General features: G+C 51.0%; 1 protein-coding gene across 4 annotated transcripts in view; it reads left to right on the forward strand.

Moving 5' to 3' along the window:
- Window positions 1-2,904: 2,904 nt before the first annotated feature.
- Window positions 2,905-27,006, forward strand: part of LONRF3 (LON peptidase N-terminal domain and ring finger 3) — a 36,922-nt gene continuing 12,820 nt past the window's right edge. For 3 of the 4 annotated variants that reach the window (XR_014327121.1, XM_082864847.1, XM_082864848.1), the window contains exons 1-6: window positions 2,905-3,863; window positions 6,499-6,617; window positions 9,736-9,858; window positions 15,876-16,137; window positions 16,833-16,923; window positions 24,822-24,936. Coding sequence is in view for 3 of the 4 variants with exons in the window: in XM_082864847.1 (XP_082720973.1) it covers window positions 3,050-3,863; window positions 6,499-6,617; window positions 9,736-9,858; window positions 15,876-16,137; window positions 16,833-16,923; window positions 24,822-24,936 (1,524 nt within the window). In the remaining variant the exon portion in view is untranslated. Of the gene's footprint in view, window positions 3,864-6,498; window positions 6,618-9,735; window positions 9,859-13,721; window positions 13,878-15,875; window positions 16,138-16,832; window positions 16,924-24,821; window positions 24,937-27,006 lie in introns of all 4 variants that reach the window. The other variant, XM_082864849.1, reaches the window with a different exon arrangement.

Raw genomic sequence — 27,006 nt, forward strand, 5'->3', positions numbered from 1 at the left:
ACCCTGCAACACACTGGCAGCTTTCAACCTTCCTAAGTTCCTGGTTAGCCATGGCACACACAGCTGTCCGGAGGGGCCACCTGATGAGAGCAACTCTACTCGAAGTCTGCAGGACTGAATGAAACCTGCTGCCTGACTTGGCCTTCTCCTTGCCTCCTTGCCATGGCGGGTAAGGGAGGGAAGCCAACCCAGGGAATGCTTACTTGTCGAGGTGGTCCAGGGAGCAAAGGCACAGCCCAAATCTGCATCTGGAAGACAATTTTGGATAACCAATATCTATTTTTAAAACCTGTCAAAGGGATAAAATTTTTGAATTAAGAGGTCATCATTTTCCATCTCATGGCCCTTTCATATAAATCTCTTTACCTGCCCCACAGATTATCCCTCCTCACAGGTGCCAGAAGGGACAGGCAGATAATTAATGCCTGGAAGCCTGCTACAGACTGTGTCCCCCCCGCCAAAATTCATATGTTGAAACCTAATCCCCAATGTGATGGTATTTGGAGGTGGGGCCTTTGGGAGGTGATTAAGTCATGAGGGTTCCTCATGAATGGGATTCATGCCTTTATAAAAGACCTCACAGAGATCCCTTGCCCCTTTCCACCATGCGAGGCTACAGAAAAAAGACAGCTGTCTTGAGCCGGGAAGAGGGTTCTTACCAGACACTGGATCTGCCAGCACTTTGATCTTGGACTTCCCAGTCTCCAGAAATAAATTTCTCTGTAAGAAATAAACGTTTGTTGTTTATAAGCCACCCAGTCTATGACGTTTTGTTATAGCAGCCTGAACGGATTGATAGACCCCATTCAATTAACAGGGGAAACTGAAGGTGAAAGGAGCTCCCCTTAGACAGCAAGTCAGCAGGAGCTCCAGCTTCTCCCCAACTGCCCAGCATAGTCTTCTCCTCCACCTCTTGGCCTCCTGACTCCCCCAGCTTCAAACTCTAGCTCAGGCCTGACCTTGAAGAAGAGGACAGCCATCTAGCCACCCCTGCCCTTCCACTACTACTGCTGACCTCACCCCCTTGTCCAAGCCACCATCTCCCACAGCATCTGGACTAGTCTTTTGTACTTAAGTAGTTGAGTTGGGTATCATGACATCTAGTCTTAGGATAGAAGGCTGTCAAGGTTCAAGCTGGAAGGAACCTTGGACATTAGGACAAGACCTTGTCAAACTAAGACCTTGTGGGAGGACTCGCCCAAAGTCTCACAGCAAGTTATGACAAAGCCAGGGCTGCAAGCCAGGTTTTCCGATGTGTGCCTTCTTCCCTACATCCTGAGTTCCTCTGGTTTCTTTTCTTGGTCCCTTTCCCCTATGTGCCCGTGTCCCTTCTCCCTTCTGACCCTGTCCCCCCATCCTGTCTCAGAGGGAGGCTCTAAGGAGAGCTGCACAGTACCTGTTCTCTGGGACCTTGGTGTTGACTCAAGGGGGATTAATGACCTAAAGAGACACAGCCCGGATGGAGCCTGTGGTTCCCAGCTCTGAAACATAACTAGTCATCCTTGACACTGGTTCAGAAGCCAAAACGATGGCTCCCAGAGTTTTAGATCACTTGCCCAAGGTCACTCAGCTAAGAAATGGCCAGAGCAGGCGCCCATTGTAGGTCCTCAGGCCTCTGCGGCAGCATTCTACCTCGGACGTGGCTCCAGGCAGTACCGAGAGCCTGCCGACTCCGCAGGCCCACTGAGCCGGAGACAAGTCCAGACCCCACCTCCCTGCTTGGAGCAGCAGGACCCTTATTTGAGCGAGTGGCTCCCGTCCGAAGTGTGGGGGTGGGAGGGAGACGTGGGGTGGGCGGTTCACTCCGGCCTTCTGTAAGGAAGCGGGGCACCCTTGAAACCCCTAGCCGTTGTGAGCCAAGCATCGCGGCTTGGGCGCAGCCCCCCACTGTGACACGCCGGCGTCGGAAGTCTCCGCTCTGGAGCGGCGGACCGGCAGGCAGCGGGGCCGGCCGCTGGAGTGCGCCGGGACTCGCGGACTTTCTCCCGAGCAGCGCTCTGGGTTCCCGCCTTCCGCCCGCCGTTCTCCCACGCCCCCGAGTGCCCACTGACCCCAGCAGGCCTTGTGCTCGCGGCCGCGCCCATCCTGCCGGTGGCCCCCAGGGCCGGGGCGCCGGCCTCCCGCCCCAGCGCAGGTTGCAGCGTTGGAGGAGAGAGAGGTGAGGAAGCGGGGCGCGCGGGGGGCCTCCTCCGGGCGCTAGCCGGCGAGCGCATCTTCTCCGCATGTCCCTCTCCGCTCAGCGAGCGCCGCCAAACTGCTGAGCCCGCCGGGCCCGCTGCTCCGAGTCTTTCCCGGCACAGGAGATCAAGCGCCCTCGGATAACCGCACTCACTACCTTTGGGGGACTCCTTGGGGAAGGTGGCCAGGGACCCCGGGTGTGAGGAGCCGGGGCCGGTACCCGAGTGGGGGCTGCCCGGGAACCCTCCCAACCCGCTTCCCTTCGCAGACAGCCGCCGTCGCCCCTGGGAGGGCAAGCCTCCGGCGTCCCTAAAGACCTGGCGGACTGCGTGCCTCGAGGTACCGGCCTCTTGAGGGGAGAGGGGACAGCTAGCAGGCGGCTGGCAGAGAGGACCTGTTTGCTGACGGGTTTGGAGGAGGGATGGGGTAGGGTTTGGAGACGGAGAAGTCCAGGAGAAGACGCTGGGTTTTTTCTTTCTCTCCCCGTCTTCCGAAAAGGAACCACATTGCGAGGGGGAACTAAGACAGAGTGTAAATACAAACAACCGCAAAAAGAAGCCAAGAAAAGCTAAGCCCACAGAAGCAAGCACAACACTGTTACAAAACTGTCTGGTTTTGTAACAATCGCCCCGCCGCCGGCCAATGAGCGGCTTGGCGGCGCGTCACGTGGTGTCGTTTTATATAACACTTTGCTGAGACAAGACAGTTATTAGGCGGCGCGGGGCGGCCGGCATGGAGCTCGCGGAGGCATTGCAGGGACCGGCGAGCGGCAGAGCGGCGGCCGTGGCAGCCCCGATTCCCTCCAGCCGCCGCTCCCTGCTCCGCGTCCCCGGGCCCTAGACGCCTCTTCCCCACGCATGTCCCTCTCCCTATGGATTCATTTCAGACTGAACAGATGCTGAGCTTGCCCGCCGAGCTCTGCAGCAACAACTTAGAGCTGGCGGAGCCGGCGGCATCACCGGCCCGCGGAGACACGGGCCCCCACCCAGAGGCGGCTACAGAAGGCCCCGCACCTCTACCGACTCGGCCGCCGCCGCAGGAGCGTCCTCCGAGGGCCTCGACGCCGGAGTGCAAAGTCCTGCTCACGCAGGCCGACGCCCTGGCGTCTGGGGGGCGCCTCCGTGAAGCCCTCGAGGTGTACCGACAGCTCTCGGAGCGGCAGCAGCTGGTGGCCGAGCAGCTGGAGCAGCTGGTGCGCTGCCTGGCCGAGAAAGTCCCTCAAGGCGAGGAGCCGGCGCCGGAGCCCCCGGACGGGAGCCGCGGGGCGAGCTGCGCTCTGGCGGCGGAAGAGGCAGGGGCGGCGACGGCCGCCGAGGCCACCGAGGTGTGGGACGGCTTCAAGTGCCGGAAGTGCCATGGATTTCTCTCAGACCCCGTGTCCTTGTCCTGCGGACACACCTTTTGTAAACTGTGCCTGGAACGCGGGCGGGCAGCCGACCGGCGCTGTGCGCTGTGCGGGGTCAAACTCTCCGCTTTGATGGTGGCCACCGGGCGGGCGCGCGGGGCCCGGCGAGCTGGGCAGCAGGCGCCGCCGCTGCGGGTCAACGTGGTGCTCAGCGGCCTCCTCGGGAAGTTGTTCCCGGGCCCGGCAAGGGCGTCGCAACTCCGGCACGAGGGCAACCGGCTGTACCGCGAGCGCCAGGTGGAGGCGGCGCTGCTCAAGTACAACGAGGCAGTTAGGCTGGGTGAGGCCACCGTGCCGCCGGGGCCGGGGCGGGTGGGGGCACGAGCCCGGCGGGGAGCTGCGGGGTGGGCCCGGGCGGAGGAGGGCGCGCGGACCTTGGGATGGACCGCGACCGGAGTGGGGGAGGGGGGCTCTGGAGTTCCGTCTCCGACTTTTTCTCTGTCTCTACTGGTTCATGGCCCTTCCTCTGGGTCTCTGTCTATCTCCTTGCTCTTTGTCTTCTTCTGTGTCTCCTGTTAGCTTGTGTGTTTCTGTGTGTCTCAGTCCCTGCTTCTGTTTGTGTCGCTCTGTTTCTCCGTCTTTTTCTTTCTTTCCGTATCTTTGTCACTCTGGCTCTTGCTCGGTGTCACCGTCTGTTTCTCGGGCTCGCCTTCTCCTTCTGTCGCTGCGCGCACGGGCCCCTCTTAACACCTGTCCGTAGCTTTCGGGCCAGCAGGGGAACTTCGCACCCTTCCCACTCGCGCGCCGGGGCCTCTGGGCTCCCGCCAGCCTGGGATGTTCGGTCGGCGCCTGCGTCTGCAGCGCCCTCCCGGCCTGGGGCCGCCGTGGCTGCCGGGAGTTGTCCCTTCCGGGGCCGCGGCTCCCGGTGGGGTGGGTCCGGCGTGGAATTAGGTCAGGAGAGCACTGGTTGCATAAGGGCCGCGAGCGGCCGGGGCCGGGCGGCCCCCCCTCCGCGCGGGCGGGCGGGATTGTGTAACGGCTGAGGTAGCTGAAGTGGGCCACGCTCGCCTCGGAAACCATCCCGGGAGCGTGTGCGGGCGGGGTGGGGGGAGCGCTCGCGCCCCGTCGCCCTGTGACTCATTGTCACCGCTTCCTATCACACGATCCTCGGCTGAAATAGATGCCCCCCCCCCCCCCGCGCCCGACCGCCCGCAGCCTGCGCTCTCGCCTCGAACACCAGCCCGACAGACCAGAGGGCGACCGGCCAGGCGACGGCTCGGGGATCCTCGGGGACCGTGGGCTGGCTGCCAAGGGGGCCGCCTCTGTCCCGCTTTCCCGTGCCGCCTGAGGAGGGATGGGTGGTCTTTGCGGCCTCAAGGGCGATGCGGGCAGTCCCGCGCCTCGGGCCGCACTAGGGCGCCCGAGTTCCCTCAGGGAACGCCTCCCCCCTCCCCGACCCCCCGCGTCTGGACCCAGGAAGTGGCCGCCGAGCCGCGGGTATTGCCCAGCTCAGGCCGGCTGCCAGGAGCTCGGCGGCAGGGCGCGGTGTCTGGCGAAGCGTGCCGGGGAGGAGGCGACAGGGCTGGGCAGACAGGGCTCTGGGATCCCAGGGTGCCCTGAGCCCCACTCGGATGGGTGGAGGAGGGGGTGGGCTGGCGCCTCCACGTGTTGCATCTCCACCCGAGCTTGCAACAGGTAGTGGGGGAGGGGGAGGAACGAGACCCCGTGTGCCCAAGCAAAGCACAGTGTGTGCTGCAAGGAAAGGGACAGAGGAGACTGCAAACTCTTGACTGATGTCTTAAGAGCAAGTAATGGGCACCCAGGCGAACCCTCTGCACACCCCTGGGGGAAAAACCCCAACAAAGCCTGTTCCCGCAGCAGAAGGTGGAGCCCAGTCCCTGGGGAAGAGCAGGGCAGTATGACGTAGACAGGTGGCAGCCGCTTAAGCCCAGGTCTCCAAGGGAGGTTCCATTCCTTTCAGCCGACCCCCAAGGGCCACGAAAGCCCCTTCCTGCCCTCCTCCTCCTCCCCCTTTGTTGCTGTCACCACTTTCCCCTGGGGGTTCTTCCTTGCACCACCAGAGGAGTCAAGGTGAAAAATGTCAAGACCTCTTCACCCTTCTAAGAGGAAAGGGACCTCCCCAACAAAGAGTATCTTGGTGCCGGAAGATGGCCAGTCTCTCTTCCTTACTATTCGAAGTACTACACTCCCCTTCGGAAAAAAAGGAACCTGTCTCCCACCCCAGATTCAAAGTCTGCAAGTTAGTAATGAGTCTGGCCAGCTAGCTAGACTTGAGCAGGTGCCTTCCCCTCTCTGGGCTTGATTTTCCTTGAAGAATGGGTTGATTGAGCCAGATGATCTCTAAAGGCCTTTCCAGCCCTGGCATCTAGTGGTTCAGAGTATTGATGAGAGCCAACCTCACTTTATTCCCAGAAGCCTTGTCCATTCACATCTGCCTATCTGTAATGAGAGGATGGAGGCTTGCAGATGCATTTCTGTTTTCTTCAGAAGAACTTCACGTGTGCTGGGGTTTGTAGACAGAGATGTCGCTGATATCACTGGGAGACTAACTGGGACTTGTCTTCCTGGTGGCAAGGATGGGGGTCACATCTGGCCATCCCCTTCTCCTTCCTCCCTGGCCTGTTTCCTTGTGGGCAATACCTCACCCAGAAGCCAGGCTGCCAGTTGCTAGCCACGGCCATGAAGCAGGGTGCGAGAGTTCCAGGGTGCGAGAGTCAAAGTTGCTAATGCACCACTGACACCACAGGCCCTCTAAGGAACTGCTTGAGAGAAGGGGAAAAATGACTTCTTTACAGTTGGGGAAGCTCAGACCCAGAGTGGCTGGGGGGTGTGGTAGGCAGGGCAATACTAGGACTGGAGATCGAGCTTCCCCCTTTGGGTCCCTAGCAGAAAAGTCCTAGATAACTTGCCATTTTGCTCAAGGTTTTTTTGTTTGTTTTTTCTCATTTTGGCAGCTCCAAATGACCACTTGCTCTACAGCAACCGGTCTCAAATCTATTTCACCTTGGAGTCTCATGAGGATGCACTGCATGATGCAGAAATAGCATGTAAGCTCCGCCCCATGGGGTTTAAGGTGAGTGTGGGATGGGAGGGATGGGAAGGAATTGTACTGTAGACCGGAACTGGCAGGAAGGACCGCCTCCCTCACTCAGAGCAGGGAGAAGGCTCTTCAGGGGAGCTGGGGGGTCCCTTGACAAAGGGTGACCTAGGGATCTGCGAGGGAGCTGGATTCCTCCCCAACCTGATCTTCCACTGATGACCCGCAGAGCAGCCTGGGCCTTGTGACTCTCTAGAGCAGGGACTTGGGAGCCAGACTGCCTGAGTTTATGCCCCAGCTCTGCTACTTTTACTAGCTGTGCGGCCTTGGCAAATTACCTAACCTCCCTGTACCTCATCTCCTCATCTATAAAATGAGGATATTCAAAGCATCTACTTCACAGGGTTTGTTGTGAGGATTACACGAGCTAATGCATGCAGACACATTAGAGCGATGCCTGGCACATAGCGTTGTATGTGTCTGCCGTCAACAGCATCATTCTTTTCCCAGGACAGTAGAAACAGGAGGGAGAGAGAAGTATTGCTGGCTCATTCTGCCATCTCAAGTCCTTAATGTAGTCAGTCAGCCTGCCGGTTCCCCTAAACATGTAGGTCACGTGGAGGGGTGGGGAGAAAGACAGGTTCAGCATCTCTCAAGATGCCAGGGTGCAAAGTGTCACTTTCTGCATCTGTCAGGCCTCAGGACTGGCCATCAGCCACATTTCAATATTTTGTTTAGAAGGTTAGATTTGAGCCTGGGCTCTACTACCTGCAAGCTAAGTGACCATGCGGAAGTCGCTTCACTCTCTGAACCCTAAGTGTCCTAGTTTGCAAAAGGAAGATCTTGCTGTCTGCCCTGATCGCCTCACAGGGGTGCAGTGAGGGTTACAGGGGAGCATGGCCAAGAGACCATTCTGTGAGCTGTAACGCTGGCTCTTGGTGTGGTGCTCTCTCTACACAACCCCAACTCATCCAAGGCTGTGATCCCTTATCTGAATCCCGTGGGGCCAGATATGTTCAGAATCCAGAATGTTCCCAATCTCACAAAGCCCAGGTTTGAGCTCTGGACAGCGCCCCATAGTCACACACGCTATTTCTGCAGGATATTACATGAAAATACACACGAAGTGGGACAAAGACTGTAACACACATCGTTCTAGGTCAGGTTTTGCCACCTAATGATTCTGATGTCAAGCTTATGAAAATATTGGATTATCAGACTGTTTTCAGGATCTGGGAACTTCAGATAAAACATTGTGGAGCTGCATACTGGGCCATTAATGTCAGAGTGAATCTCGTATGTTCTTTCATGAGAAGGTTTTCATGAATGATGATGGATTAGTATATTCTCTTTCCCAAGGAGCACAATTACAGTTTATTCAAAGTCACCAAAGTCTTAACCCACAGGAGCTTCAGTGGGAGCTATTTCAGGCCTTGTAGTGGTGCAGGCCAGTGAGCTGCCTGGGCGTAAGAGGACTTCTCTTGCAACTCTTTCTGCTTAGGCCCCCTAAGGGTTGGGGCCTCGACAGTGCAGTGGGAAACAAGGCTGAGTAAGCAGTGGACCATCTTGGATGAAACAGGAAAAGTGACTTCCGCAGCGAAGGAAGAGTTGGTGGAAATATTAAACAGGAGTTCATTTCCCCAAAGTGCTGGCGTAAGCAAAGAGGCAGTGACGAGAGAACTCTGCTGACTTGGGGGTCGAGAGAAGACTTGAACGGTGCTTCTGATTCAGAGCCGCCTCACACCCCGATTTGCATATTTCCCACCGTTTCTATATGAAATGCCCTTGTGGGAGGAGTTCACCTCGTGCAGCCCTATTCCAGCCACCCAGCCAGGGCTCGTGCTTCTCAAATTCTCCTGCAGGCGGTGCAGCTCCAGGAGGGTGAGCTGGCGGCCCTGAGCAGCTGGAGTATATACGGGTATGATTGGTCACATCCCAAAGCCTCTCGAGGCTGCCAGCACTTATCCCCTCTAGCCGCCCTGAAATGTCACACAAGCCTTTCTCCTGAGGGCCCCCAGAGCACTGCTGGGAAGATGCAACAAGCCATGCATCCGGCTCCAGAAGGAGGGGGAGTTCTTGGGGAGGCCCCCAAGAGGCTTGGAGCAGGGGCCACTGTTCAGGAAGGCAGATCCCGGCTGGCCCCTGTAGCCAGGCCCGAGCCGGAGGGCACTGCGGCCTGCAGAGGCGTGTCGGAAGGGGAGGCCCCGCATATTAGAGTGCCCAGCAGCTGCACCCTGCATTATTTCCTTCACTAAGTTACACTCGGGCTCAGCCGTGGAGCTGAGGGAGTGGGGAGCAGGCCCCTGAGGGGCAGCCTCCAAGCCAAGCTGCCAGGAGCACCTGTCCTAAGGCACGGAGAGGAGGCAGCCCTCCTCCCACCTCTTTTCTTTTTCCTCACTCTTCCCCAGGATGCACCTCTCCTACCCCTTAGGGTTTCTCTCCCAGGGCAGTTGGGCCTGGACCCTGAGGAGCCCTAGAACTTCTTATGCTATTTCAAGACGTGGCGAGGGGGCTGGGCCCACCGGAGCCAAAGCGTTTGCGCAGGCCCTGGTTAGCCCTCCAAAGGGCGGTCTGCTTCGCGGGGAGGGGCACAGTTCTAGTTCCAGCTTTGCTACTAGCTACCTTCGAGGTCTTGGAGAGATCACATGCCTTGGCTCACTTGGGCCTCTTCTGATAAATGATCAGTGAGTGTAGGTGGTCGCTCAGCCGGTAAGATGGACCAGGTCTCTGCTTGACAGACCAGTTACCAGGAAGGTCCATCCAGGCAGGTCCTGAAACCTGGTTAGTATGTGCTCAAATGGGGGTTCTTGCTACATTTGGTACCTCCTCCAATACAGTGGTGGGGCCGGGAGAGAGGGAGGCGGAGGCACAGTGGTTGAGAATTTGGGCTTCAGTATCAGTCAGTCCCAGGCTCAAAACTTGATTCCACAATCTCTTATTATTTTGGGTGAGTCATTTCTCTGGATCTCAGTTTTATCTCCTTGAAAATGGGCTTCAGAACAGTTGCCTACCTAGTAGGGCTATAGATGAGATAGTCCTTTTAAAACCCTTCACACGACAATGAAAACCCACGAAGCAGTTAGCTGGTGTTATGAACGATAGCAGCATCAAGAGGTGGATAAGAATGGGATTGAATGCTCATGTTTTCTTCCAGGCACACTTCAGAAAAGCGCAAGCCTTAGCCACCCTAGGCAAGGTGGAGGAAGCACTAAGGGAGTTTCTATATTGTGTGTCCCTCGATGGAAAGAACAAAAGAGCAAGAGCTGAAGCCCAAAGGGTGAGTTGAGATGACGTCAGGTCCAGCTGCCCAGTGGGCCCCCACCCCTCTGTCTTCTCCGGGGTGGGGGGAGTGAGGGAACTGCCCTTCCTGGGATTGGGGGTCCTGAGTGGGTGGCTCCCTGGGTTGAGGGGACAGGAGCGAGACACAAGTGCCAACTGATGGCCCGGAAGCACCATCCTTTTGGCGTGTACAATCAGATCGAGCAGCTCCTGCATATCTGTAGGAGCTGGTGAGGGGTGTTCTTGCTTCTTTGACTCGGGGTTTGGGTTGTCAGTGGGAAACAAACAAAACAAAATAAAACCAAATAAGCTAACACGGGGATGGAGGCCCCCTGAGGAGACTCTGGCTGTTGGCAAGAGGTCCTGTGTGTGAGGCTGCCTGCAGTTGTAGAACTTTTCTTTAGCTAAGTCACAGCTTCACCAGTCACACAGGGCAGCCAGCTCCTCAGAAGGGATGTTGGGTCCCATCTGCCCTGCCATATGCAGAACTCCAACCTTCAGCTCCTTTGCTAGAAGTAAAACACATACGGAATATAAGTCAAGGACTATTACAACACATGCAAACAGTCATTCCAACTCTTGAGTCCTGGGAGAATGTGGATGTTACTGTTTAAATACTGGGCGCGTTACTGAAGGCTCAAGCATCCTCAGTTCGTGGACTTCGTTGCTTACTGTTCCGCAATGTATTCTCACGGTCTGGCTAACTGGCCTGGAAGTTGGATGTTAGCAATCAGTGGTGGCCTCTTCTCTCCCACTCCCTATTCACCGCCACTCCCCAAGTGCCTCTGTCCCAGTACAGTTTGGCAGAGCAGTGGATGAAGAAAGGGCGCAAGAGACAGGAGTGGTTTCTGAAGGCCCCAGAAAGGAATCTTTAGCAAAATCAATGAACTAGGGGAAGCTGAGCTCTGGAGGCTATGCCTCTCACAGAAGGTTTCTTTTCCGGGAAGTTGCTTTGGCCTGGTTAGTCAGAGCGCTGGTGGCAGAGAATTGCTCCAAGCTGTGGACCCTTTCCCAAATCTTAACTGCACTCCATAGTGTGAGTAATAATAATAATAACAGCTAACATTTATTGAGCGTTTCCTGTGCACCCCACACTGTGCTATGGGCTTTATGGGGAAGATATAATTTAATTTCCCCAATGGCCCTATGAGGGTAGGTACTATTATTTATGCCCATGTTACAGATGAGACAGATGAGGAAGCTGAGGCTTGGTGACTTTCCTGAGGTCACACACCTAGTGACTGGTGAAAGAGCAATCAAACCCAACTCCACCTGCTTCCAGAGTCTGCCTTGTGAGCTGCTCCACCATCCTGCTGCCCCAGGAGGCCTTGTCAGGAGTCTTAGCACCCACCGCTGGGGCTGGGGGGACGGCAGCAATGGAATTACCCGGGTCTGGGATGGATGGACAAAGGCGATTAGAAGAGCCTTGACTTTGGGGGACAGAGTGTGCAAAGGCCAAAAGAGGCAGGTGTTGAGCTCAGGAGGGAGTGGTTCCTTTATTCTCATTTGTCCATTTCCCAGTTGGCCTGAGAGGCTCTGGTATCATCAGTTGGGTTGATCTCTCTTTACAGCCTGATTTTACAGACCACCTAGTGTCATTTCCACAGCTGCCTTAGCGGGGCAGGGGAACACACTGTGCTAAGCTCTGAGACCCAGAGAGGCATAAGCCACAGTGTCAGTCCTCAAGGACCTACCTTACAATCTTGCACTTGTTATATAGTGTAATATAAATTTCAGACAATACAAGCGAGCATTTGCCTGTGACGAGTGTTGCAGAGTTCTGAAGCTGGGGTGAGTATTTAGAGGCGAGTTTCCACTGAGTGTGGCGAGGGCATGGCAGTTACCTAAGAACACTGAGGACCTGCGCTGTGCTTATTTACTGGATTGTTCCCATTCCAGGGATAAAGGTATGACAGAGATGGTCCAGGCTCACTTGGGATTAATCAGCTGCCTTAGCCACTCACAGGCCTGGGTTTCTTTTTAATGTTTGTATTTACCTCAGATTCTTTTTTGCCCTCTTGAGCCATTTGGGCCTTTCAAAGGCAGACACTGAAGTGGAATTGACTTCCATTCGTATGTGGAATGCTCATTCCCACTGAGAGGCGACCCCAAATTTTGTTTTCCAAAGCCACTGAGAGGGCCTAGTCTATCTTAGGTATTAAAGGAAGAAGGTCAGAGCTGCTGTTGCTTCTGCTTTGTTTCCTTCGAGTTCCCTCTCTGCCTCTCTTTCCCTCTCACCGCACTCTACCCTTTTATCCCTGTACCTTGGGATGCCCTATGGCTGATACTGTTCTTTTTGGGAGAATTCCAGGGAGATTGCTTCAGAGGTGGGTTGGTCCTGGTGGGCCACTCGGGAGGAGCCTCTGAAAGGTGGCATTTATGGCCCTGGTCACTGTGAGTGCCTCCCCACCTCACTCCTTTACCAACTCCTAGCTGGGAGGAGATAGAGGCATCTGTCTGAAGACTTTGGGTCTGAACCCTAGGCCTCTCCCTGGGCCCTGGGATGGCTAGTGTCTTAATTCAGTTCCATCCAGTGTGATGAGTATTTATTGGACATCTGTCACGTGCCCTCCAGAAGGTGACCATCTGGTTAGAGAGAAAGACTTACATCTGCAATGCAATTCGAGGCTAACACAAGACTGTGTAGTGTAAGGTGCTATCTTATGGTGCAGTCGAGAACACGGAAGGACAGGAGAGATCAGGGAGGCTGGGAAGGTAGGGGAAGGTAGTGCTGGAGCTGAGCCTTGAGGGACGAGCAGGGCTTGGCTATGTGGAAAGTGCTGGCATCAGAAGGAACATCATGAAGGAACTGCTGGGGCCCAGCAAAAGAGCAAGTCAAACCAGAGAGAGTTTGGTCAGACTTTCGGTCAGATTCTCCTGATGAGTTAATACCCTATTACCCAGAACAAAGGGTGGAGCGCCCTTTAGTGGGTCTCAGTGGCAAACTTGTGAATATGTTTTAGAAGTGAGTGACCTGCCTTCCTGTGTTGTGTTACACATGATAGATACGTATGTATGCTGATGACTGGCACTTTCACAGGGGAGAACTGAAACAAGGATGTGGGCAGCCGATGGCGCAGCGTCCGCGCGCCCGCACATCTTTGTCTCGCAGTCCCTTCTGGGTCTTCTACCTGCCCCCGCACCACTGCCCCCAGCTTATCAATTGCAAAGGAAGCCAGCCATAGACTGGAACCGGCCTGCCCCTGGTCCTGGAAGATACCTGATATTCTCTGGAAAGTGAAGGCCAGAAACGGGGAGGAGAGACTAGGAGAAGAGGAAGGAAGGTTGGGTTCTGCTTTTCCGGACATTTCACTGCTGAAGGGATTCATGGTCCGGGGCTGATGGAGGAGGGAGCAAAATGGGCAGGGTGGGAAGAAGTAGCGAGGAACCTCGATGACATTTGTCACCTTCTACCCATGGGGGTGTCGCCGACACGACTCCAGGTCCCCCAGCTGATGTTTCTCTCCCGTCTTCACCTCTGCCTCTTTCCTCCTAGGTAGGTTTTGAAATCCCCCTGCAGATATTTCTATGGAATGGCAGCAGCGGAGTGGTGGTTTGCACCTCTGGCTAGGGTGACAAAGGCATCTGTAGTGCCTTTTCAAAATCCAGATTCTCAGGCCACACTTCAGACCTGGGGGAGCCGGGCATGGGAACTTAGAACCTGGACTTTCCCTAAGCTCCCAGGCAATTCCGATGCGCTGAAGTGAGGACCCCTACCCCACTGTGTCGGGGTCTGTGGTCCAAGGCTTCCTCCCTGGAGTTTGGCCCCGCAAGCTGTGCCCTTTGCCCCTTCCTCCCCCCACCCTTCACCCAAGCACCTGTAGAAACTTAAGTAGTGAAGTCTTCTGTTTTATGTCACAGCTTCTCCTTAGTTTCTTTTCACCATCATTCCCGGGGGCTTCTCAGGAACATTCTCCCGATATCCTGAAGCTGTTGGCACCTCACCCTAGATTAAAGGAACACGTAGAGTCATTGGCTACTGAAGGCACCAGCCATAATCTACCAAAGTTGTCACAGGTAAAACTCCACTCACCCAGCTCGCTCGTGACTCTTCGTTCGGCTGTTTTGTGGGCAAACATGGGGAGTGAGCCCTCACTCTCCTACCTCATTCGGTTCCCGAGAAAGAAGAAATGGAGTCGCTCATGGCTGCGTTCTTCGCTAGAAGGCTATTTCCTAAAGATGAAATTGGATTTTAGGCGGGGGCCCGGGGTTGATGATTTATTACGTTCAGTTTTCAGTTCTTGGTCAGATCCAGCTGAAAGAGAGAGTTGACAGACTAGAAAGGATCTGGCCCACTTCCCCTGGAGCCCTTCAGTCCGGGTGGCTTTATCAGCTTAGGGGCGGAGCCTGGGAAGAGGGCCTGACAGCCCCTCCTTTCCTGCTTTTTGTTTGTGCAAGCTGCTCCCAGCTAAGTTCCTTGTGCAAAGACAACTCCATTTGATCCCCAAGGGGAGGTAATTTCATATTCCTGCACCGTGTCTTACACGTAAGTAGACTTCCAATACATATTTGGAGCGGGGGAGAGGGAAGCGACCTAGGAAGTCGCAGGTATTTGAGTCTTTGAAAACGATGGTCTCCAGGCCCTAGCTTTCCCAGCAGAGGGCAAGTGGGCAGAGGCGGGGGCTCAGAAGGGCAGACGTGAAGGCAGAGTTGAGCTCTGAAGGTCTAGGCACCTCGGGACCTCCGCCTGCCCACCATCTGTGATCCGTGTTCCTCCCCTGTTTGTGAGCCCTGGGGTCTCTGTGGCTTCTTGGATTCTCTGACAGGTGAGAATCTTACATCTCCCTGACTTCTTTCCCCGCTCTGGAGAATGAATAAAATGCAGGTGTACCTGACTCAAAAAAGGGTGGGGGGGGGCAGAACTTAGAGTATCTCCTGAAATCAAAGCACCCGTAGTGCATCTCAATACGTGATTGAGCTCATTATTACAGGATTGAGAGCCCTAACACTGAACCAAAGTCCCTGGAGTGGCTTCTAATGGCAGCTCAATCTGAAATGAAGAAAAGCAGCACCCCTGGCTTTCCCATGTGAGCCAGCTGGGGAGCAGGGATTGGGTTTCCACCCAGACTTTGCCTTGCAAAGCGGTGTACCGTGTAGACTATGCCTGGGGCTCGTGGAAAGGATGCGGCAGTGCCACAGTGCTGAAAAAACCCCTGAACTCCCCAGGTTAGGGACTCAGAAAACCCACATCCTTTTTCTCCATACCTCATCATTTTCTCCCAGCTGTGCACTGCCCATTTTTCATCTATCTACCAATTTTTTTGGTTGGAGTTGGAGGGGAGAAAACAGCATGAGCGTTTTGACCCATGTGCTGTGGATGTGCAGTAGAGAGGGGTTCTCTAGGTAAACCTGCATAAACACCTTGTCATTGGATTTGTTCTTTTCTAGGTCCTTCTCCTGGACAAAAATTCTTTAAAAGGCTAGAGACATTATGGATCGTTTCACCAAATGATCTTGTCTCTTTTTCAGACTTCTCACCCAAAATCTAGTGAAAAGACTAATTTGTCCCTAGTTTGTTTGACCAGTATAACACATAGCTCTGGAGCGTGAGGGCACTCGGCAGGCCTGTGAACACACCTGTGCCAGAGCCTTCCCGAAAGTTCTTTGGGAGTTGGGTGTGGGGCTCGAGGAGGGCCCGGAATGGCAGTGAGGGTGAGAGGAAGTACTGAGTGGCTGGATGTACCCTGGCTGCACTGCATGCCTTGGTTTCCACCAGGTAGTGACTGGGGACTGATTTGGAGGGGAGCGGGGCCTGGCACTGCACTTGCCATCCCTCCCTTCAGCGCGGCCCAAAGACTCTCTCCCCGCACGCCTTTCTGTCCTCGCCTCGGACAGAGGTTCCTCCGCTCCGCCCCAGCTGGGCCTGCCTGTGCCCTGTGACCGCCCATCAGTTAAGCTACACGTCCTCTAGATGATCAACACTGTGCGGTATCTTCTCATTGTGCCCCTGGGGAGAAGTATCAGAGGACGACGTTGGTCATGAGGAGATCCTGATGTTCGGCTCTTCCTTTCCAGGAAACGCTGGAGCGCCCACATTGTTCTGGTCAGGAGACGGCAGCAGCCGGGGGGCACAGAGGCAGCCCGGTGAACCTCGTGCCGGTGCAAGGGGACAGGCAGCAAGACGGCCCCGAAGACCAGGACGGAGCGGAGGAGGAGGGGGCCGCTGCCTCTCCCCAGGCTGCCTCCAGCAAGACTGGCAAATGCCAGGGGAAGAAAAGGAAGCGCGGCCAACTCGAGCCCCAAGACCCCGAGGTGCCTAGGAAAGCGTCTAAGGCAGGTGCGGACTCTCCCCGGGGCCAAGCGGCTCGGAGGAGGGCCCGGCTCCCCAGTATGCGGAGGGCCCTCACCCTCCACGGGAGGGCTCCGCGGCTCTGCGCGGGGCCCAGCTCTCAGCTCTGCCGCCTCCGGGGTGCCTGTGGGGCTTCTGTGAGAGCACAGCGTCCAGTAGTGACATCTCATGCCCTCGATGGTGTCACCTCCTTCCAGGCCAGCCTCTGGCCACCCCCATCCCCATTCTGGGAACGTAGGACGAGGGCAGCGCGATCAGGCCTCACCCCGCTCCTTCCCAGTCGTGTTCCCGTAGGCAGGCATCTGAGAAGCGGCAGCCGCAGCTTGATACCTTTCCCAGAGCGCTGGCAGTGCCAAGATTCAGTGTCAGCTCTGAAGGCCTGGCTCAGTCCGCGGAGTTGCTGCCGCCGCCGCTTGTTGAGTGAGGCGCCTGTTGCATTTGAAGGAAGCCCCCAGGGCTCCGGACGGTCCCTGACTTGCGCGTCTCTTTATGGGACTGTTGGAAGCCCGTGAGCGCCTGTTTCAGGGTACCCCATTCTCAGTGGCTCACGTGGCCACTAAATCAATTCTCTGGGCGGTGGTGAGAGTGGCAGGCTGAAAAAATAATTGGGTTCTTTTGCCTCAGAAGTGCTGTTTGTGAAACCAAGGTTGGTTCAGCTCTGACTTCTGCTCTCTAAACCACAGATCCTCCCGCTGCTCCGGGGGCCAAACCTGCTCTCAGTGTTCCACTCGCATCTTTTGACGCCTCTGACCTTGAATGCTCCCTCTGTATGAGGTATGTGATGTGTACTGTCACTGCCTGAGTGTTCTTCCCCTCTGGAGTCGGGACTTGTCTGCTAGTGAACTACTGCTGCTTGGTTGGTTAGCACGGAAAAGCGTGGTTCTAACAAAATGGAAATCACGCCGTTAACTGTCACACGGGCTAGCTTGTGTCCCTTGCTTACAGAATGCATCCCCCGCACTCCTGACTTGGAAATACCTAGAGAGTGGAAAGGAAACGGTCTACTCAGAGGTCACAGACTGATGGCGCACAGGCTGGATGTCTTTTGTTCGGCCTTCACGGGATTTGGGGGCTTGTGAAAGGTGAATGTTTTGAGACAGGACACGCACTCCAGTTGGTCACGGCCCCCCTGCCATGGCCACTGCCTTACACCAGCCTTCCTCTCGCGTTTGCTTTGCTTTCCGGGAGCCTTGTAGGCGTTTAAGTTTGTGACCCTGGAACTAATCTCAACTGGCTACTTGCTCAAGGTCTCAAAGCTCAAGGGCCAGTGTCAGCACCACAGGCCTATTCTTTGGAAGCCAAGAGAGGGCCTGACTAGTTTTTGTTCTGTGCCCTGCACAGTAGTCAGTAGTAGGCATGTACCGCTTGGCCAAGCGTCTCTCCTCCACCCACTGCCACGTCATCTCTACTTTCTCAGACCTCTGGACACACAAATTATCCACATGCTGCCCACCCTCCAACATACACAAAAAGGAAACTGCTACAGTAGTTGTCTGTGCAAAGAAATCACTTTCACTTGTTTCATTTCACAGCTATGGCTTTGTGGCTAAGAGGAGCTGCTCCAAAGCCAGGGTGCCTGGGTTTCAACCGAGGCTCTGCCACTTACTGGCTGTTTGACCTGGAGCAAGTGACTTTCTCTGCCACTGTTTTCTCATGAGTAAAATAGAGAACAGTAGTACCTGCTCTATGGGCTTGTTATGATTGAGAAAATCTATTTAAGACACTTAGAATAGTGCTTGACATATAGTAAGTACTCAATAAATGTTAACTTTTTTTCCTAGACCAGAGGTTCTTTAACTTTAGGTCCATGGACCCCTGAGGGGGTTCTATCTATGGATTCTAATAGATCTAAGAATTCCCTGCAGTTATATGTAAAAGTGTGTGTGTGTGTGTGTCTGTGTGCGCGTGTGTGAGTTTTCCAGGACGAGGTCCACAGCTTTCAGTAGTTTCTCAAGTGTGCCTTATTCCCCCCAAAAGAGCTTTAAAAGGAGGCTGAGATATTTGCACAAAAGTTGTTAAGATGCTTGAACCAAGAGAAGAGAGGTCAGGAAAAATCTTTCGGTCCACCACACAGATGGATCCAGCCAGCGGAGGCTCCTCAGAGGTCTTCTTGCCCTTTACAAGCACATATGCCTTCCGTATCAATCCCAGGCATACTCGGAATGACTTTTCTTGTCCTCTGAATAAAATTGAGTAAGATAGCCATTACCCGAACACATACTTTTTCTCTCTCTTAAAAAAATTAGAGTTGTCAGATTTGCTCATAAGCTCAGACAGACTCGATAAAGAAGGTAGCAGCAAGCCTGCCGTATACTGTCTGAGTTTAGGTGGAGTGGGCGAGGGTAGGATGGGCTGTGTAACCAGTTACCCCTCCCCCTCACAGCAACCTAGCAGACAAATGGGCCTCCACAGGTAATAACGCCTTTGTGGCTCTCAGCCCGCGATGTGAGCCGTGGTCCTTCAGATGTCAGCCTTTGATAGACTTGATTCAGCTCACTCAGAAAGCCTGGGTCTTTGGTGTACTTATCCTCCTTAACACTCCTCCCGGCATCCCGGGGACGCAGAATCAAACACGCAGACTCATCCTGTTTGTGTTTTCCCTGAGGGCTAAGAATCCTGAGGTTGAAGTTCTTTTGTTCCCTTTCCTCTGCTTTTCTCCCTTTCATCTTGTTTGTCCCTGATCTCAACAGGGAGCTTCAGAGAAGGGTTAGAAATTTGGTCCAAGAAATAAACACCAAGAGGATAAGACCCCCTTCTAGTTGGCTCGCTCTGAGTTTAAAAGCCATTATTTCCCTTATCCTGCCCCTCTGTTCTAAATGAGACTTCAAAGCAAAAACCCACCTTTGCCTGGAGAAGTTATTGTGCGGGCTGGTAAGTTACTGGGCCGGGGTGGGGTGGGTGGGACTCCACCATAGCTGCTCTATGGTGGAAAGAAGCCTGCCAGGTCTAGAGAACGTTTCTGATCGCAAGGCTCTTACAACTGTAGCCCTAGTTCAAAAGCATGTAGTTCCCCTTCCAACAGGGCTTGTCTCCAAGTCAGAAATCACATATCGACAGAGGCCATTTCAAATATATGCTTTAGCTGGAATTATTGCAGCCTTGGAAAAGCTCCTGTTTCTACCTCTCTTCAGTGCTTTTCTTTTTAAAATTGTTATTAGGATTATTATTACGTTCCGTTATGACCCTCATGTGTCTTTGGTGGAGAGGGTTTAAGGGTAGATATTTTCAAACAATCTGCCGAGTCATGAAACTATAGACATTTGTACCTCCTGTGCAGGTTTCTAGAATGAAATCCAGTGGCCGTGGTGCTGCATTGGTAGAAGACAAGTTAGAGTGTGAATTTATTTGTTCTGATTCTAGAGGGAAAGTCCCGAGGGGCTTATAAATTCCTCAGGGAGAATGGTGGAGAGAGTGAATGGAGCAGCAGTTGGAGGGTGAGCTAATGAGAAACTTGCCAGTCTCCATTCCGAGTTTCCCTTGCTGGATCCCTTGCTGGACGGGGAGAGCTGTGCTGAGGGAAGTCACTCTCTGCCCCTCAGTCTTTAGTGAGTGCAGATCCTCCCTTGGGATTTACCTGCTCCAGATATCCTAGCCCTGGGGGCCACCTCTGGGGCTGCTGTGGAGCAGGACTTTTGGGGTGACAAGGATATTTTGAGATGTGGAGCAAGAATGTTTGATATTTGAACCAGTTACCTAATGGCCCAGTGACCTCTTTGTCAATTGAAATGAAAAGCTTTATATTTAACCTAGTTTTAGCTGCTCAGTTCACTTTCTCTCTCTCTCTCTCTCTCTCTCTCTCTCTCTCTCTCTCTCTCTCTCTCTCTCTCTCTCTCCCCCTGCCCCCTCCCTCCTCCTCATTCCCTCTTTGCTCTCATTTGATAGCAGCAAAAGAGCACAATACAAGGATGTAACTGGTGGGAAAAGATAGCTATTTCCAGACAGGCCAAACATCTTATCCGGGCTGACATCTAACTGAAAGCATTTATTATTACTATTGTTTACTCCATCACTGTGACAATGTAAAATGCTCTCTTGTGAGAAAATCTGGCCCTACTCTGATTTATAAATGCCCCCCTGAAGTGTTTTCCGAAATCATTACCTAAACTGGTAAATAAAAGGGAGAGGGATTTGAGTGTATATCTATTTCTAGCTCTATCTACATAGAGAGAGTTTCTCTCTCTCTGGCAGTGGGGAGAAGGAAGGGAGAGAGACAGGGAGAGAGGAAAGGGTGTGTGTGTGAGTGTGTGCATCTACATGTACACGGATGGTGTATGTTCTAGATATAGATGAACACAACAGTCGTGGCTGTGTCATGTAGTGGAGAAGGAAGATGGGCTTGTGACTCACATGTGACTTAGAATCCCAAGCCCTGATACTTATTAGCTAGCTGTGTGACCTTGCACAAGTTCTTTAACTTGTCTGAGTCCTAATTTCCTCAATAGTAAAATGGAGCTAGTCCAATTATTGCCTGTGACTGTATAAAGTTAATTTATATGAAAAACAGTATTGTACACATCCAGGATAGCGAGAGAAATATATTCCATCTGTCCCCAGTCACTTTACTCAGTCAGCCTGAATATAGAAGTGGGTTGAGTATTGAAAGATGATATATTCTAAGCATCTGAACCTTGAATTATTTCAAAGCAATAATCATGCAGCATCTGTGGCAGCATTCTTGTTTGTGACCACTGAGATCAGGAGCATTTTAATCATAGCTCTTGCTAAGAGTTGCTGTATCCTTCTGTGTCTGTTTCATTCATCTGCTCATTAATTGTCAGTATTTGTTGCAATTAATTGGCCAGCTATATCATTATTATTTGTATGTGGATTACATTCTTCAATGAACAAAAGGCTTGAAATTCTCAAGAAAAATCGTTTTGCAGATACAGATTCATCAGTCAGTCTTCATCATTAGCGTCGTCAAGTAATGTATAAAAAGCATTCGGATTCATAGGTCTCAAATTACTGAGGAAATGAGATCATCTGCTTTGGCTGCTTCTAGGAGTTAGATCACAGCAGTAGTTCCCAAAATCAGCCTGCAAATCTCAATTTTGAAAAACACTTTAAATTGTGAAATAGACACAGTGGGAAAGTATGTAAAAATATGAATATATTCTCTTAACAAAATATTGTAAAGAGGATACTCATGGAACCCCTCTCAGCCCAAGAAATAAAACATTGCCAGGACTCCAGAAGCTGCCCGTGTGCCCCTTCCAAATCATGACACCCCCCCCCCGACACTGAAACCACTATCTTGACACCTTTGTATGTATCTCTAAACTGTGTAATTTCGTTTTTCCTATTTTTAAAAAAACTTCATATAAGTTGAATTATCCAGAATGGATTCTTTTTTTGTGGCTTCTTTTCCTCAGGATGAAGATTTATCCATGTTATTCCATGTAGGTGAAGTTTGTTCATTTTCATTAGTGTATAGTGTCCCATTGTATGAATCGACCAAAATCAGTTATATTCTGGATGGATATTTGGGTTGTTTCTAGTTTAGGGCTATTATGGACAGCGTTACTATGAACAGTTTTTATGTCTGCTGGTGCGTATATAACTCTTTGCCCAGTTTTGATTGGGTTATCTCTCTTTTTCTTACTGACTTGTAGGAGCTCTATGTATGTTCTACATATAAGTCCTTTGTTAGTCACGTGTGCTGCAGATATCTTCTCCCCCTCTGGCTTGCCTTCTTGCTCTCTTAATGGCCCCTTTCGACGCGCTAACAAGTTCTTAAGTTTAATGCAGTAACAATGATCACTCTTTTCATTTACAGTTAGCTTTCTCGTGTGTGTGTCCTGTTTAAGAAATCTTTTTCCCCCCCTGAGGTCAGAAAGATGTTCTATCTTGTCTTCTAAAAGCTGTACTGTTTGCCCTTCACATTTATTTTTACAGCCCACATGGAATTGCTTTTTGTGTATGGTGTGAGAGGCAGTCCAACTTCTTTGCCGCCTATGGATAGCCAGCTATCCCAGATAGCGTTATTGAGAATGCTATTTATGTATTGAAAATCCTCCCTCTGCTTTGAAGCGCCACACTTGTCATAAATCAAGAATCTGGGTCTCGGTCTATTTCTGGGTTTTCTTTTCTATTCCACGGATCTATTTGTCCTTGTGCTAGTCTTACTCTGTTTTAATCACTATATAGTAAGTTCTGATGTCTGGTAGAGCGTGTCCTCCTACATTGCTGCTATTCAAAAGTGTCTCAGCTCTTCTTGGCCCTTTGCCTTGCCTTATAAAGTTGAGAAATCAACTTGCCAAGTTCCACAAAAACAAACAAACAAGTAAAATAACCCATTGGGGTTTTTATTGGGACTCAGTTAGGTCTTCTTTACTTTCTTTCAATGAAATGTTTACAGTTTCTTTCAATAGATGTCTCATAAACTTTTGTTAGATTTATTCCCGGGCACTCACTTTTCAAAAGCAATTGTAAATGTCACCTTTTCAAAAATGTATTCTCTCATGCTTGTTGCTGGTATATAGAGCTACAGTTGAATGGTGTGTGTGTGTGTGTGTGTGTGTGTGTGTATTTCTCTAGCTTCTTTGCTAATTCTATCAGTTCTTATTAATTCTAATAATCATTCTTTAGATTCTTTTAGATTTTCTAAGTCCATCATCATACCATTTGTGAATAACAGCAGATTTGCTTTTTCCCCTTTTAAGTCCTCAAACTTTTTTTCTCCTTGCCTCAGTACACTGGTTAGGACCTTCATCAAAGAGGTTTTCTGAAAATTAATTTTACTTTTTGACCAATTTAGTAACTAAAATTTATTAACTCGGTTAAACAAATTAACTGCTTTTTAAACAGGTTGATAACATTTAAAAAGTAGAAAACAGTAAATATATGAAAAATCTCTCTCCTAGCCCAGACCTTCATTGGCTTGTTAAAAATATCAAATCTCTGCTCCTCCCCTTGACCTCCTGAATTGTAAACTTTATCCAGTGAGACTTTGCCACGTCTGCGTTTTTAAAGTTCCACCTGGGATTCTGATAATTAGGTTTGGAGACCAATAGAGTAGATTCGCCTACGCAGAGGTTAGTAGGATTGTATAATACAGTGATTCCCAACCCTGGCTACACATTAAAACCACCCCAGGAGCTCGACAAATCCTGATGCCTGGCCCTTACCCTGGACCAACTGATCTGCATCTCTGTAGGTGAGATCCTGGGCCTCTGTAGTTTTTTAAAGTTCCCCAGGTGATGGTGGGAGGGCGGTGGTCTGGGGAGGAGCAAGAGGGAGGGTTTACTCAGGGGCACAAGGAGACACTTGGGGGTGACAAGCATGTTCATTATCTTGGTTGTGGAGGTGGCCCCGTAGGTGTGTACGTGTGTCAGAACTTCTCAAGCTGTACGCTTAAAGTATGTGCAGTCTATACCTCTATGTCAATAATACATCTATAAAGCTATTTAAAGAAAAAGCAACACAGGTGGTTCTCACACACAGCAGGGGTTGAGAATCACTGTTCTAACAGAAAAGGCACACTACTGGAAGGGGAAGTCGTGTACCTTTTCTTTTTCCATGTCATCTGCCAACAGTTGGCTGTGTACTCTTAGATCAACCACTTCATCCCCTCTGGATCTCAGTTTCATTCTGATTGGCGGGTTCGATTTTTTTCTCAAGTACTTTTCAGCTCTGACGCTCTGATTCCTCTGTTCAGCCTGGCTGTGCGGGCCAGGCTGCTGGTGCACCTCCTGGCCACACGAGGGGGCTGCGCAGCCTGCAGCCTCTTCCTGTCAACTGAACACTCTTGTGAGGTCAAAATAGGCTGGTCAGGCGTCTTTCCCTTCTCTCTGTCCTCTTGGTGAGTGCGAGCTCCGCTTCTGAAGCATCATCTTCAGCTGCCCCCATCCAGTGGTCCTGCTGCAGGTGAGCCTTTCTTTAAGCAAAATAAATCCATGAATCTCTGAATGTACAGAACCGCTTTTTAAGAGATCCTCAGATTGCTTTGAAAAAATAGACAGCTCCTGCAAAACAATTAAAATAGGATCTAATTAAAGTATGTGTATACATACACATGTATATATGTATGTGTCTGTCTGTCTATCCATCAGTAAGCACATTAATAATATTACTCTGTTGTCCCTAGGAAAATGATCCATCCATATAAAAGGCAGTTATGTTTGTTACAGGTGCAATTTTGAGATCCTTCAGGCTGTAAACATTGCTTAGATGAAAAATGGAATCAAGGTTAGCAAATAAGCCTAGTCTTTTTCCAGTGTAATATGATATAAAGTACTTAAATATGGGAGTGTGTGTTTGTTTATCTATGTGTTTACATATATTCAGGTGAACAGGTTGGCTGAGTATTTTAGAATGGAAGCTATTCAAGACACTCTGGGCATTCATCTTCATTTCTCTAGGACCTGACGGGGGAAAAAGTGTGGATGCCCGGGAAGAGACTGACTAGAACTAATGTTACAAAATGATCTAGCTATGTCCTAAATTTTAATAAATGCATAATTTAATGCATTTAAATCCAGCTCAGAAATAAAAAGCAAATGCTTTTCTGAACTGCAACAACAGCAGGGGTTTTTTTTAAAAAAAAAGGAAAAAGAACCACCCCCGCACATAGAATTTCCCAAATAATACTATAACACCTGAACATTGAATAGCTCTGTCTTTCATGTTTGGTCTGATTGCAGTTTTCTTGCCTTCTGATTCCTAAATTTCAGATTATTCTATGAGCCAGTCACAACACCTTGTGGACACACCTTTTGCTTAAAATGCCTTGAAAGATGCCTAGATCACAATGCGAAGTGCCCACTGTGCAAAGATGGTCTTTCGCAGGTAAAACGTTCTTTCTTTCTTGATTGGGTTAGCTTATTGAGAATTGGGTACGAAGACAGCATCCTATTGGATCCCAAGCCACTGCACTGTGCTACAGCAAAACACCCCCTCAGACCATTTATTTCTCCTGTCTTAGAGCCACCCCTCCCCTCTCCACAAAGTCCTCCAGGGAAATGAGGCAACATCTAGCTTTTTATGAACTGTCAGTAGTGAAATTAATTTGTGTTGGAAACAAAAGTATCAAAATGATGATAAACATGGATTCTTGTTCTAATCCCATCATGGCACCTGATTCACTATCATGTTGGGTGAATCTTTTGTCCTCCCTGGGCTTGGACCAGATGAGCTCCGATGTCCCCTTATCATCAATGTTTAGTCTGTGGTTTGAAGAGAGCACTCCCAGGTCCCCAGGAAAACCTCACAGACCTTCATTGTGGTCGTTGCCCCACTCCTCAGCTGCCACTGTACTTATCAGCAGACATTTGTCTGCTGGAAAATCTCTGGGGCTTCCAGATTCTCTAAAATGAATCACCCAAACTGCCACCTTTGTCTTTCAAATGGACTTGCTGTAATTTTCTATAGCACAAGCAGATGTGGGCATCCGTCTTGTCCCCCCACCCCAGGGACTTGTGTACCATATTTTACAATCAGTATAAATATTCCTTGACCCCTGTCATCCCTGAGGAGAGGTTGGAGATGATGCAAGGCTACCTCTAGGTGAATGTAGATCCAGAGGAGTCATGTGTCAAGCTTTCCCAACACCCCAACATTTAAATTAAGGGAAGGGAGTGAAATAATCATCCAGGATAGCCCTGAGGCTGTGTATTGGGCTGCCGGGCAGGGTCAATGTCATATATGACCTAGGTGAAGAGGTGGTATTTGCTGTCCTGATTGTAGGTGAGAAGCCCATGGTCCTTATACTTCAATAATACATTGGTGTTGTGGCAACACTACAACATTCAGATTAACAGAAAGAAGGAAAATCTACCGTTAAAATTTTAGTGTGTACCTTTACTGGGTTTTTGTTTCAGCATCAGCGGAGGAGTCACCTCCTTCTTGGAGAGGCTACCTCCTGAGTCATTGCTTTTCCCCAAAGACTGGGACTGGTCAAAGCAGCCGGTTTTTCTGCAGCCAGGCAATGGCAGTGGCTGAGAAGGCATCGTGGAGGCAGAGGCTGTGAGGTCCTGGACTTAGGGGCTAGAAGATATTCCCATCTATCTCTGTGTCTTCGCACAGGGTCACACTTGCACCATTTTCCAGAGAGAGAAATATCTTATTCCGATCATGTTCACTGCGGAATAGGCAGACGTAGCCCGTACTGGGAAAGGAAAAAATGTCTGAAGCCTGCCGTTTTATACTCAGGAGCTCCCCCTGCTGGGTCTGTGTGGCTGGTTTCCATAGCCAGCAGTTCTCTGCAGATGTTTTTGTTCCCATTGCCTGGTTCACACAAACACCCACTCCTTGCAGATCCCTGGATATGCACGGACTAAGGGTGTTTGGGAGGAGAGTAATAGTGACAATTGACAACTGAGCCCGAGTTAGGTTATGAAATCAGGGTTTATAACATAAATCCAGTGATACCTAGACGGTATAATAAAAAAAATAGGCAAATGAAATCACCAGTATAGCTTTTCTTTTTAAAACTAAAGTTAGAGGAGAAAAAACTATGTATAATATATAGACTTGAAATATCCCGAAGCCCAAGCACTGGGGTGGGGTTGGGAGTGGGGCACAGCAGGAAAGGATCAATAATTGAAAATTGCTTTTTAGTTCCCTGAACCTTTTGACCACGGACTTTCAGCATATCCCAGATGGAGACCATTTCTGGGAGCTTATAAACGCAATAATCAGAAAAAGGAAAGGAAAGGATTTTCTCCCTTTTTTGACAAGAACATGATCTCAATCAATTTCAGCGTTGTAGGAAAGCTATGACATTTTTAAAACTCCATTGCAGGTCTTTTCCCCTTTTTAAAATAATTTTTCTAATTATAAAAGTAATTCATTGCATGTGGGTTTTTTTTAAGCTAAACTCTAACCTCCAGAGAATATACACATTATGATAGTATCAGC

This window comes from Leucopleurus acutus (genome assembly GCF_964270905.1).
Source record: "Leucopleurus acutus genome assembly, chromosome: X".
Taxonomy (NCBI): domain Eukaryota; kingdom Metazoa; phylum Chordata; class Mammalia; order Artiodactyla; family Delphinidae; genus Leucopleurus; species Leucopleurus acutus.